The sequence below is a fragment of the Rhinolophus ferrumequinum genome, chromosome 3, assembly GCF_004115265.2.
Source record: "Rhinolophus ferrumequinum isolate MPI-CBG mRhiFer1 chromosome 3, mRhiFer1_v1.p, whole genome shotgun sequence".
Taxonomy (NCBI): Eukaryota; Metazoa; Chordata; class Mammalia; order Chiroptera; family Rhinolophidae; genus Rhinolophus; species Rhinolophus ferrumequinum.
Genome location: NC_046286.1, coordinates 16,272,654 through 16,287,540, shown reverse-complemented (window position 1 = coordinate 16,287,540; position 14,887 = coordinate 16,272,654). Strand labels below are relative to the sequence as shown.

At 37.4% G+C, this 14,887-nt stretch overlaps 1 protein-coding gene across 2 annotated transcripts in view; it reads right to left on the bottom strand.

Moving 5' to 3' along the window:
* Positions 1–14,887, bottom strand: part of CD2AP (CD2 associated protein) — a 109,771-nt gene that overhangs the window by 75,152 nt on the left and 19,732 nt on the right. The window contains exon 2 of one of the 2 annotated variants that reach the window (XM_033100608.1): positions 10,073–10,233. In XM_033100608.1, coding sequence (XP_032956499.1) covers positions 10,073–10,233 — 161 coding nt within the window. Of the gene's footprint in view, positions 1–247; positions 527–10,072; positions 10,234–14,887 lie in introns of those variants that run through there. The other variant, XM_033100615.1, reaches the window with a different exon arrangement.

Sequence of the window (14,887 nt, the reverse complement as noted above, 5' to 3'; positions counted from 1 at the left end):
AGACTATAATTTAAATCTTTTTTCTAAATGAGAAAAAAAATGCCAGAAATTTAGATCAAAACAAAGAAAAATACACACAAATGATTTTTATTTACTTGTCAGCTTCCTGAAATACTTGTGTGAATAACTTTTGTTTCCTTGTCCATCATACCAAAAAGTCTACAAAACTTTATCAAGCTCTGAGAACTCTTAAAAAGGGATCAAAATTTCACTTCAAATGTTAAAATATGAGAAACAATGTACTTACCAACACCTGAGACATCTTCTGTGAACATATCCACTTATTTTTAAAAGTCAGTAAAGTAAAATCATATAGAAACAGATCACATAAATAACTTGTAGCACCCTCCAGGATCAGTACAAAGTCCACAAGAAAAATGCTTCAAGGCTCGAAGATCAAAAACTACTGTTCTGCTAATACTCTTTAAATACTAATATTTCCGGTAACCTCTTCTGATATCTTATTTCACTGACATTCCTCTGCTTTCTCCATAATCCCCTGTGCTTCAATACCTGTACAACTACCAAATGTGCTTTCTACAATAAGTAGAAAGTAAGTGCCCTTCCCCTTTTCCTCCCCAACTTCCTGTGACTCACTCAGGTGGTCAGACTATGCACTCAGCCATATAATGAAGCTCATCAGGAACAGAGTCCACTGACATTTATTAAATGCCTATAACTAGTCACATGTGTTATCTTAATATTCACAAGCAAGTCATAAAAGAAAATAAGGGTATCAACTATGCTTATTGCCTTTTACTGAATGCTAATCTATTCTCCTGTTAAAGACAACTAGTATTATATTTTTCTGAACACTGGCTTAATAACAATAGCTTAAGAAAACACAGCTATTCCTACACCACTTCCAAAAGGAGAAACTCTTCTATATAGTGAGTTTTTAGACTAGTAAGGATGTGCGTTACAATCTCTATTAAAAGGCATCACCACCTAGATTTCCCCTTAAGGAAAGATGTACTTTTCCCTATTCCTCCCACTAAGTACAGTTAAAAACTCTGGACATTATATTCTAAATAGATAAAAATATTCTGAAAAGTAGAGAAAAGAAGGTAGCACAAGCCAAAGAGACCAGGTTCCTCTGAACCTCGTTAATGAGTTCACTGGGTTTTCTTTTTGCCTCATCTATTGCAGACGGAGGTCTCAAAAAGCTGAAAACCTGGAAATGCCATGGGCAGAGGCAAAAAAGGAAAAGCCTGCTCTCTCTAGCGAAGGACCAACAAGAGTAAGTAGCCTAGCAAGACAGAAAGTTCTCAGACAATAATCACGCTACTGCAGTGCAATACCACAGGAAAAAAAAACTACCGCCCCTCCCTCACCCATGCCAGTAAAAGCCAGGAAGGGAGCCTAGATTTCCACCCTCAGCAGGCTGTAATGAGGCACCCCAACTACCACCATTACCCCATATCCCCAGCCAGGGCGGTGCCAGCGAAGGCCAAGTGGAGAGCCAGGACTCCACCAGATGGCAAAGGGCGCCCTCTCCCCCTACTGCGAGTGCAGGCCACAAGGCACTCAGGCAACAGTGAGGCAACAGGATGCCCCTCCAGCCAGCAAGGAGAGTGTGGGGGGGGGGGGGGCCTGCGGGAGCCTCACCTCCCACCCAGCAGTAACAAGGAGCTCTGCCCCCTCCAAGTGCCAATGGCAACCAAGCGAGGAGCTGGACTTGGAGGTAACTCAGTTTTCTTTTTTTCAGCACAGGTTTCTTCTTTAGTTAAATAACGTTTAGATTTAGAAACAAGGTCCTCAACCAATATTCTGATTTATATATATATATTTTCACCAATACTCCTACCAGAACTTGAACCCAAATCCTCAGCTTTTAATAATGAGTCTTTCCGGATGTCCGCTTTCTCTCCTTTCTTAGTAATTGAAGCAACCTTCCAAAGGCACTTTATATTCGCCCCTCATCTTCAAAGAACTACCTTTTCTATTCCAAAGGCATCCACAACAACAACAGAAGATCGCTTCCACCAGCTCACTTTTTCGTAAGTCTGTAGATCCCCAGAAAAGACCTATCACAATTAGAGATAGGAACTAGAACTTACACAAACCCTAACACTGAAAGCTTTTTCACTGTCCGGTTTCTTATCCCGTCAGCCCACTTTTAAGCAGACTTGATCTGTTCCCCCACTACTACCCAACACCAAGACTACAGATTTGGTTTAGGGAACAAGCTGATCAGACTAACTGCTTAGCCCGTATTTTCTCATTTTAATTACTTTCCTCTTTATTTTTGTCCTTCCTCAAAAACTACTTTTTTGAAAGGGACAACTAGAAAAGCTCTAGCTTATTTATCTATTTTATTAACAGTACCTAGGATATTACAGATACTGAAAAAAAAAACAGCTATATATTTAGTGACAAAATTAACAATTTAGCTGATTTTCTTCTCCAGTTTTCCCTTTCCAAAATGGGTAGGCAATTCCTGCACAAGAAAACAACAGGGTGAAATAAGGCATATACACGCATAATCGAATTCCTACAAACAACCCAAACAGGTGGGATTCCCCATTTTTACACAGGAAGAAACCTACGCTCTACAGTGAAGCATCCTCAGGAAGAATATACAGTAGGTACAAGTGTGGGTATAGGGGATAAGGAGTCCAACAGAGGTCTCCACGCCCTGACTCAAAAGGCCATGCTCTTTTCACAGCATACCATCCTCTGGAAGTAGCTCCAGGATGGTAGTTGGCAAACACCCATCACACTAGTTCACCTTCCTCTAATTTCAGGTATGCTGCTCAAAGGGAATGTATTCCTTTTCTCCTCTGCACCCTTCTGTCATTTATTAACCTTAGAGATGCTATCCCAGAACACCCAATTTAAAATATCAATGCCATTTCCCACCCTCCCCACTCACTTTCTTCTTTAAAAGCACTCATAACTATCAAAATATCGTCTTATTGATTTGTTTTTTTCACATGTCCGTTTTCCCCCCACCATTAGAATATACGCTGACAAAGAGGAAGGAACTTGTCTGTGTTATTCACCACTGTGTCCCTAGCAGCTATAAAAAGTCCTAGCACATAGAGCCTCAGTAAATATTTGAACAGTGAATGGATGACAATCAAAAATGAATAAAACAATTAAGAGGCGAGGTATAGGGCAGAATATACCACAGTATGCTACAGATCTTATAAAAAAAAAAAGTTCAATAGAGAACACCTGGGAAACTTAATTTCTTATAGAGATACTGAAGAGAACTATTATCTAAATAAAACTGAAAATCCTGCTACAACTGCTGCGAGAAAATACATGTTGTTTATGAAAACTACATGCTTCAAAGACAGCTCACTGAGGAAGTATTGGTAAAATTGCTGTTAATCTTATTTGCAATGGAGAAAACCATTCTTATTTTACTTACATTTAACACAGCTCACTGGCTGGACGACAGTAAATTCTGCATGAAAGTGGAGCCCCTTGTGTGATGCCGCCACTGAGATTCGGATGTTGGTACTATACACTGTAAGCTACCCTATTATGCTGGATACACCGAGTCTTCTCATTTCCTTAATTTGTATAATAAAACCTTGTTTTCAGCAGGAGTTCTAGGGATGGAGGCAGTAGAAGAACATAAAAGAAACTGATTCTACTTTATAAAGTTACTGACAGATAATTTTACATGAGCATTGCAAGCCCTTCTTCATTTTCTAAATATCTTATTATGTTTGCATTTTTCACATATTTCCATTCCATCCTTAGTGTTAGAAATGCCCTTATGCCAAATGCCTTTTTCTAAAATTTCTTGTCTAGTTTTGAAAGGAAAAAAAGTTTTGTTTCCATAAAATTGCAATTTGAGGAAGCAATTTTGATTTTTCTTTTCCCAGGGTCAATTCTAAAGTTACCAAAAGAACTTTTAACTGTGTAATTCTAACAACTTTCAACAATGCCGATGCTACTGGGGAATTTCAATGCTAAGATTCCTATCCCTTTGTCGTTAGGCTCTCAGAAGCACAGCATGTTATAAAATGATCACAGTTTTCTATTGATCAGCACATGCTATACATTTCTCACCTAAACCCAGCCTGACATGTGCCTATCACAGAGCTCTCTACCACCATATCCTTGCCCACTATTACCAGCATGACTTTAGGCAAGAATGACACATTCCCTAACTTTCAAAACTACCAGAATTGAGAAAATGTAACGGGAACATGCAAAGTATTAACACAAAAGGCATCATTAGCCTATTGTCCATCTCTTCCCTTCCCTTCCTACAGCAACACTCTGATCTCCATTATTATTCTTTATAGCCTCAACTCTCTGCTCTTTAAAAACCTTTCCTTCTCACTCAGATTAATCTATTCAAGCATTCTATCTTATCCCTTCTGTCCCCAAAAAGTCTTGATCTCCCTGTTGTCTTTTTGTTTTAATATCTTAAATAATATTCAAAATGCACTGTACCACTGGCTTTAATCCACACTTTCGGCCTTAAATCCCACTATTCCCCCATATGAAAACTTTCATTCAGCCCAAGTATTCTATCTAATTATTTTACCTCAAAACACCATTTGCTTTTACCCGACACAGACTGCATGAGTATTCACCTAACATTCTATATTTTAAGGACCAATTCAAGTGTTACTTTTAACATCTTTTCTGAAAAATATTTTATCCAAAATCCTTTACCAACATCTTTACCAACATGTGACATTCAGCCATTTAAGGCATTACAATTTATCCTTCTGTTTACATGCTGTGATCTCCCCCAATAAAGTAAGATGTGGAAAATACTCTTCCCACCACACCCCAAAAACTTCATAGTTAATTACTAAACATTTGTTCACTGGCATGTGTTTCATTCCTCAATTACAAAGCAGCAACTCCAATGGCAGAGTGCCAAATATCAACAAAGACACTGATATTGAATCTCAAAGTTTACAGCAACAAATAAATCAAACTTGACTCTCTACGTTCGTCCAAAACAATGAAGTTGACAACGTAGAAAGATGATAAACTAGCATACTTCTGAATTTTGACTTAATTCTTAAAAACATTACAAAATCAATGAGGAAAGGGTAGACTATTTGGTAACTTTTCATGTGGAAAAAATTTAAGTAGTGCCCAAATCACACATATACAAAAAAGCAAGACTGATAGAGTTACACTGAAAATCAAACCTTTAAAACTAATGAACACACAGAAGAGTAATCTTTAAGCCTTTCTTGCTCCCAAGTTATACTTAGACAAGTCACAAAAAGTGCTTATCAAGGATAAAACACACATAAGCAGAAAGACAAAGGACTAGTATTCACAATACATTAAGAACAACTACAAATCAATGAGAAAATGAGCAAGAACTCAATAGAAAAAAATAGACAGAGATATCTGAAAAAAGATGACTAACTTCACTAGTAATCATGAAAATGAAACACTGAAACATGGGGGATACTGTAGAAGATCTGTTAAGATTAGGCACCTACCCCACACCCAAAAATCTGATGGTATCAAATGTTAACGAGAATGTGAGAAAGGCACTTTTTATATTACTGGCAGGAGCTTAAATTCATAATTATATAGCAAGAAATCTGACAATATTCAGTACAGATGAATATGTACATACCCGAGGATGCAGCAAATTCTCAGCTACGTATAATAACTCTACAAAAGGATGTTCATTATAGCCTTGTTTTTAATAGCTAAAAACTGGAAAACAGCCTTAACTTTTCAAAAAATGTGGTAGAGAGACATATACAATAGAATAGTATACAACTGTTAAAAAATTAATTAGTGCTACAGGAATTTTTACCATAACATTAGATGTGCATTCCCAAACATCTGATGTTCCGGAAACACACACACGCACGCACACACGCACACACATACACACACACTAAAATACCACTGATTTATGTCAAAACTTCTAAATCAAACACTAAAAATCCTAATGATTATGTTAAAAGTAGGGTTCGGCGCAGACCACTCTAAGTCTATGCAACTTTGGAACCTGAGCACTAAAAATGAAAACAAACACCAATAGTTGGAACCTCAGAAGACAGACATGATTCAAGACTCCAAGTAATCATGATGATGGATTGATTCCGCAGGAGCTATTCAAAATGCATAAAAATAATAGAGTAGAAATGTTGGTGTGTGGATGCTGAAACAGTGCAGGCCGAAATGGAGGTATGCGTCAGAAGTTAAGAACCCTACAATGCTAACTAAGACTGTGTAACTTTGAGGAAAATACACAGGTACCGGGGACCAATTTACAAAAAAAAAAGGTTTTTTTAAGAGCTAAAAGAACTCGTCTATGCAAGCGGACAAGCTGAGAGCTCTTTCTTGCTGAAATTATAATTCTATACTCTTTATCACAGTTTCCTTTACCTAGAAAATAAACTAACACAACTTTACGGTTGATCCGACATCATTCCTGGACTTACCAATCACTTATGAGCTAACTAGTTTTATAAAACATGTTGTAGCCCAAGTGACTATATTATGTATCCACGCTGACATCTCATGCTAATTATAAAAGTGACGTAATAATTACGTAAATGTCTAACTCACACAAAACACTATTTTTGCGCACAGGTAAAGAAAGATGTATAAAACTGTATTAGAAGGATACATACAACTTCAGAATCCAGATTGTTGGGGAGAGGGAGACAATGGGGTAACAGAAATCAATTTCATCTGTAATGTTCTCTTTATTATAAAGTGACACTGAAGCAAAAATGACAAAAACGATGATATTCTGTATATTAAGTTCATGTATCTATAGTCTTTGTAAAATATCCTTTAAATCATGTAACAATGAACTAACACTTCAAACGGATACGAATTTGGACAAGTCTGCCACAAAACAAATTTACAGTGTCTATAAAGTTTTTCATAATAGGCTGCAAAAATGTTTGACCTTTCTATCCACCTTCCAGCCCAATTTGATTATCACTGCCCTTCCGTGTAGTTATCTGAAACAGTAAGGAAGTTTTTTATAGGAAGCCTAGTTCTACCATTCACTCCATAGTCTCACATTTACAAAATAACAAATGTACCTTAATGTCCCGATAAAATGCTTACTTTCAAGTGGACAGTGAATTATAAATGAAAACTTCCCCCTTGAATTTTCACATACACATCTGAAGTGTGAAAGCCAACTATTATTATTATTATTAACTAAACTACTAACTTTATGTTACTAAGATCCTTTCTCTGTTCCAGAATTCAATCTGATACCATAATGCATTTGGTCCTCATGTCTCCTCAGTCTCTTCTGGTCAACATCAGTTTCTTAGTCTTTGCTAGTTTTTGAGACTCTGGAAATTTTTTAAGAGTACTGGTCAGATATTTTGTAGAATGTTCCTCGATTTAGGTTTGTCTGATCTTTTTTTTCCAGCTGAGACTGCGATTATGGGTTTTAAGAAAGAAAGAATAAACAGCACAGAGGTGAAGAGGATACATGTCATCACCATAATTTATAGCTGATTATGCCTTTCTCATTTGGTTAAGGTAGTATTTGCCAGCTCACTCCATCATGAAGTTACTGTTACGTACGCTGGTGCAAAAGCAACTGCGGTTTAAAAGGTTAAAAATAATTGCAAAAGCCGCAATTACTTTTGCACCAACCTAATAGTATTTTTTTATTCCATCTACTCTTTAGTCCAGGTAGAAGAGGGTAGAGGGTGGAGAGCACTATCTACAAATTTTTGGAGTAATTCTGTAAAATGTAACCCTTCTCCCCTCTTTATTTATTTACTCAACCATTTATTTATATTAACATGGATTCATGTATATTTATGTTCTGCTTTGGGTAATAATCAAATACTAGGTTATTTTGTTGCTCAAATTGTTCCAGCTCTGAACACTGGAAGCTCAGGTTGGCTCCTATGTTGCTTTGACATGGGCCCATGGGTTTTGGATTTCTGAGCACTTCCTTACGTGCTGGCACTATTAGATGCTCCTCTAGGGTCATCCTGTATTTTCCCTGCACCAGCCCAGAAATCAGCCATTTCTCCAAGGACTCCTGCTTCCTTTTATTGGAGAATGATATTTAGAAACCAAGATCTGGGCACTGGGTATCTACTGGCGTGTCACTAGGCTCTCTCAGTAGAAAGAGCTGACAAATATATGTATGTACTAACCCAAGTATAAACACACATATATACAACTATTTCTGTAAGTATCTGTATATATTTTAAACTAAACATGAGTCCATACTGATGTTTCCAACACTAATCCAATACCCAGGTTAATTTTTAATCCCAGACTGAAATTCCCTCTAACACCTAGCATACTCAAACTGGATCCTCTATTACCAAGCAATTCATTAAACTCAAGTTCTAGTCCTAGCTGTACTGAAACAGGAAAGCAAAATATGTTTCAAAATGGAGTCCCATGATAGGTCCTATCTCCACTACTGGAACTATACACCAGCACACAATTAGAACTACATAAAAACTTTTCAACTTTTTAACTTATTTTTTTTAACCAGTGTTCTATTATTTCAAAATAAAACAACTGACCCTTAAACATGCATATGAATGAACTATGAATGTCCACTTACAATTTTTTTTCAATAAATATTGTAAATGTATTTTCTCTTCCTTATGATTTTCGTTAACATTTTTCCTCTGGCTTACTTTGTTTTAAGAATACAGTATATAATACACTAGCATATAAAATGTTTTAATCAACTATTTATGTCATCAGTAAAGCTTCCAGTCAACAGTACACTATTAGTAGTTAAGTTTTTGGGAAATCAGGTTATACTTGGATTTCAACTTCTAGGGGGCGGGGGTCAGCACCTCTATCCCTCCTTGTTTTTTAATGGCCAACTGTATTTTCTCTGAAGAGCCACTTTCCATTAAAAAAGAAAAGATGAGAAGCCAGTGTCATGGCTTACTATATACATACCATCAATATAACATTTTAAAGAGAAGAAAAGAGAAAAATTATGTGATTTGCCCTAAATCACACTGCCAGTAAAGGGCAAAGCTGGAACTTGACTGTTTAAATCTAGTTATTCTACTCCAATTTCCATGGTGTCTGCATTACACTCCCTTTTAGGTATAAAAAAGAAGTCAACTTATAAAACAAAAAAAGAAAACAAAAGTAACCTTCCCCCATAAATTCAATTCCCAACTACAGCTTTCTCAGTTGTTTCAAGAAACAAAATGTAGTTAGGTAAAGTGTAGTGAATTTACCTTCTCTAAAATCAATTAACAGAATAAAGCATGTGTTCATACTTAGAGGTAAAACCACAACTAAAATAAACACAAATTTATTCAGGGAACAAATATTTACTAAACCACCACATTATGTGGGCATTCTAACAACAACTGTGCAAGTTAAATAAACAAATGAGACACACACTCTAGCCTTCCCAGAAGAACTCAGCATCTAATGAGCAATATGGTTGGATGTAAGAAAACTAATACAGAAAACAAGACAATTATAAATGAAGTATAAATATACAGATATTCTTTACTTTTTTTTCCTTCTCTAAACTATTACTTTATCAGTCTACAACAGACTTAAGAATCTTGATTGTTTTCTGACAGAAATGACTAGAATATTTACTAAAAAAGGAATGTTTGGTGGTAGTTGAAGAGTAACTGTTACTTTGATAGATTAACTGCTGCAATGCTGAAGTGACAAGATACAATAAGACTTGAGTAAACAGGCAGCAATCCTTGATGCTATGTTTCAGTTCAGATGCTATGTCTTCTTACCTATCTAACATCGACCAAACCATTTAACCTCCTAGTCTATATGTCACCATAATTAAAATGAGCCTATCATCTGCCCTACTTATTTCACAAGACTTTTGTAGGCTCAAATAAGCATGTACACAGTAAAACAACTTTATAAACCACTATTTATTTAAAAAGATAGGTAAACAGGTCTATACATACGTACATATACCACAAACAGAGTGTTATTATTATCCACCAGGACACCAAGCAACAATGATATCCATTGTTTTTAAAATTCTTCAGAACAAATATTTATCTAAAACATTTTAGTTTTAAATATATACACACACACGCATTTCTTAACGTTAAAAATTGAATCTTATAAAGCAACCGCTAGAAATTTAACTGAGAATACTTACCTTAACAAAATTATCAGGAAACATTCCTCGTCTCCCATTTAATTCTCCTTCCAGCCATCCTTCCTCCTGTAGTTTTTTCACATTCCTGATGATTTCCCCAACTCGAATGGTTAATTCATCATCGTGTACAGCGTCATAGTCATACTCCACAATATAGTCAACTAAAAAAAGGAAAAAAGAACCTGAATGTCTAAAATTCATGAAACACTATTAACCATACTGTTAAACTTGAAACTAAGGAATCTGTTTAGCAACCATATTACAAAGATATCATCAAGGTTTACCGCAATGATTTTAAATATTTGCCTACATCAGCAAATTTCTTGCTTACCTTACTATAAAAAGCACAGCCCCCTTTTAAGTAGAAGCCTAACACAATGTATAATTCATGTCCTCAGTTGTTCTTACAGTAAGATGTATACCCTTTGTGACAAACTCTAAAAATTAATCCCATGATCCGCCCCCATCTCTTGCCATTCATGTCCTCGTGTAATTCCCTCTCTGATCATGGACATGACCTACAACTGACTTCTAATGAACAGAATATGACAAACACAATGGATTCTATGTGACGACATACGACTGTAATTGTCCATCTTGCTAGGAAACTCGTTTACTGGCTTGAAGATGCTATGTGGTGAGCTGGCCTATGAAGAGGACCACTTGCCAACTAAGGGAGGTCTAGAGCTGACACAAGCCAAACATTGAGGCCCACAGTCCAGGAGCCCACAGGGAACTGAATAATGCCAACAACCATGTGAGCTTCGCAGCACCTCCTTCCCCAGTTGAACACCCAGCCCTAGTCAACACTCTGATGGCAGCCTCGCAGAGGACCCAGTAAGCCATGCCCAGACTGACTGCTGAATCACAAAATCAGTGAGATAACAGGTGCATATTGTTTTAAACAGCTAAGTTTGTGACAATATTGTAACAAAATCATAGAAAGTGAATACATCCTAAAATGAAGGTTAATAAAGATCTATTTCACCTCCTTTAAGTATAGGGTTTTAGATTACAAATCTAAAATAAAATAAAAAGATATATGCATGCCATTAATATTTTATAGGGCTCAATGAAAGAAAAGCAATAACAGATCTCTTTTTCAGATGTCAAATAAAAGATATATGCATGCCATTAATATTTTATAGGGCTCAATGAAAGAAAAGCAATAACAGATCTCTTTTTCAGATGTCAGACAAGCCATACGTCCATTCATCTTTCCTCCTCCTACAAAAAATAAGAGCACGCACACGCGAAAACTACAACCAAAAAAAAAAAGGAATGGGAATATAGGCTGACACTGTCGGTCGCCAAATCAGCCATTCCCTCAATGACTCCCCCCTTCCTTCTTCCTTTCTCACCGAACCCTGAATTTGTTCAGGTATTTTGAGACCCTATACCTTTCCAAGTGAGGCTTCTCTTGGTCCCAGGGGGTTAATTCTTGACTAATGTAAACCAGTACTTTTCAAATACTAACATACAATCAAGTCATCTTATTTACTTGTAGAAGTCATCGTGCTAACTTGGGGAATCTTGTTTAAATGCAGACTCTGATCGAATAGGACCCAGGATACCTAATGCTGCTGGTCAAAGTAGCAAAGGTATACTGTGTTTCCCCGAAAATAAGACCTAGTCAGACAATCAGCTCCAATGCGTCTTTAGGAGCAAAAGTTAATATAAGATCTGGTCTTATTTTACTATAAGACCGGGTATGATATAATATGATATATGATATGATATATATGTATGATGTATGATATGATATATATAATATGATATAACACCGGGTCCTATATTAATTTTTGCTCCAAAAGACGCATTAGAGCTGATTGTCCGGCTAGGTCTTATTTTCGGGAAAACACGGTAATAATTCCATACACACACACACACACACACACACACACACAGAAACACAAACACACACTCCTTCCCTCCTTTGTCTCTCCCTTCCTCCCCACTCCCTCTCTCTCTCACACAGGTTTTCCAATAGTCATGTGATGGATGATGGATTCTGACCAATAAGATGTGAGCAAGGGTTCTGGAAAGGTTTTATTAATACTTGACCTTAAATACAAGTCACAAGGAAGGAATGTCCTCCTGCAGATTCTGGATATTCTTCAGTGAGAATGTAATGCCCCAAACTGCTACAACTATTTGAGATAGGAAAAACAGCAGATATAATTACTAAGATGGAAGGCAACACAGATGAATATGACCTGGATCTTTGCTAAATTAACCAACCCCAGAATTAAAACACAGTACTTTTAGATTTCTTGTTACAGAAGTAGTTTTTCCTTAATTTTCAAGTATATTTTAGGCAGTATTTCTATCTGCAGCTGAAAACATGCCAACCTGAGAAGGGGGCCAGCGAGAATTTTTTGTTTTTTAATTTATGAGAATGAGTCCGTAACTAATATAGCCAGGAAAAGGAACTTAAAGAACTATAACTAAGATACCAAAGTATTCTGCAGGACCCCAGAAAATCAGGTAAGGAGGGCTCATGGGAAATGTAAAACTGAATATGGAGGAATTCATCTCCATATGGAAAAGCTGACACCCATTATCAACCACAATAGCTCTGAAACAATCACGCGCAGTAGGCAGGCATTTTTCTCCTAAGGCAAAAAACTAAAAGGTCTCCTCTCTCTCTGTCTCTCTCTCTCTCTCTCTCTCACACACACACACACACACACACACACACTCTGGGGAAACTAGTATAGCTATGGATGAGCACTCGTTTCTTAGAGAAATCACTACTTATTTCCAGAATTTACAGGTCTCGAGAGCCATGGGCAGCTCCCCAATACACCCACCTCTGCTCACTCCCCAACCTTCCAGAACAATTCAGTCCTAGAGGTATTAAGTATGGAAGGGGGGTGGGGGATAAAGGCAGAGGGAGGAGGCTGGTGTGTGAAGCCAGGGCCAAGAAGAGCAAAGGTATCCAAAGTTGGGGGTGGGAATGCGGCAATCAGAGCCCCCGTAAGGTAAGGAAGGCGTCCACTTACGGGGGCTTCCCTAGGGCTGTACGTCAGAAGTCTAAGGCAAGGTGAGCGGGACATCCGCGCAGAGGCAACCTGGTATGGTGTCAGAGCCCAAGCACAGCAGAGAGGCATCCAAGCTAAGGGGTAGGAAATATGAAAGGCCAAATGGTATGGGGAAGCAGGGGGGGCAGATTTCCATGATGTGGGAGGGTGAAGGCAACCCAGAATGGGGACTGACAGCCCAAGCAGGAGAGGAGGTGTCCTGCAAGGGTGGGGAATGACAGCAGAGAGGGAAGCCTGGCTACATGCAGGGGGATTGATAAGTACATATATTAAGCATAATGGAAGCCAAATTTCTCTATGTCAGAGGAGAGTTATAAATAAAAAGAGGAAAAGCTAGGTTCAATCCTGTGGTAATAAACGGGAATGAGAAGTAGCAGCATGAACTTCCATTTTCAATATATAAGTACACACACACACACACATTCTGTCCACTGAAAAGGCCTGAAACCAGCCCAATGGCAATGAGCAAACCTAATGCTGAATCTTATAAACACCACATTCTACAAAAGGAACAACCAGGAATCCTTGGGAAGACAGGCAATTCCAGGGCTAAGGCAGGGAAAGTACAAGATAAGCCTGGAATGTAGTGTTGTGCCAGAAAGCAAGAAGTTCTCAATAAAGACGATGTGATGCCAAAGGACACTGAGAACTGATTATCCAAACGGCGCCTTCTGGGCATATCATGACAATTTGAGCATCACCATCAATAATGACGGTAACAGACTATACTCCACTGAATAAAGTAAGAAACCATGAGTTCACACATGTATTAGGTTGGTGCAAAAATAACTGCAGGTTTTACAATTATTAACCTTTTAAATCGCAACTACTTTTGCACCAACCTAATATAAATAAATGCTAATTTCTTAAACTTTATAATTCGCTTATGATTAAGTAGGAAAGTCCTGGTTTGTAGAAAGTACACACTAAAATATTCAGAAGAAAGACATCAGTCAGGAAAACAATTCTTTGTACTGGACTTCTAACATTTCTATAACTTATTTCAAAATTTTTAAAAAATTTAAACATGTACAACAAATTTGTATCCTCAGGAGATGTACAGGCATACCTTGGAAACATTGCAGATTCAGGTCCCAATAAAGACAATATCATAAATACAATATTATAAAGACAATATTATAATAAAGTGAGCCACACAAATGTTTTGGTTTCCTCGTGAATTTATGTTTACACTGTACTGTAGCCTACTAAGTATGCAATTTGCATTATGTTTTAAAAAAAAAACAATACAGATACCTTCATCAAAAAAAACTTTATTATCAAATATATGGTGATGGCAGGAGAACTGACTCCGGGTGGTGAACGCACAATGGGATTTATAGATGATGTGATACAGAATTGCACACCTGAAATCTAGGTGACTTTACTAACAATTGTCACCCCAATAAATTTAAAAAAAAATTTCATTACTAAAACTTTTACACAGCACCTGAGCCTTCAGTGCGCTGTACTCATTTTGCTGGTGCAGGGTCTGGCCTCGATGTTGAATGGCTGCGGACTGACCAAGGGGGTGGCTGCTGAGGCTGTGGCAGTTTCTTCTAATAAGACAGCAGTGCAGTCCGCCACATCGATGGCCCCTTCCTTTCACAAATGGTTTCTCTGAACCATGCGATGCTGCTTGACAGCATTTTCCCACAGAACTTCTTTCAAAATTGGAGTCAATCCGATCAAACTCTGCCCCTGCTTTATCAACTAAGTTCATATAATATTCTAAGTCCTTTTGTCATTTCAACAACCTTCACAGCATCTT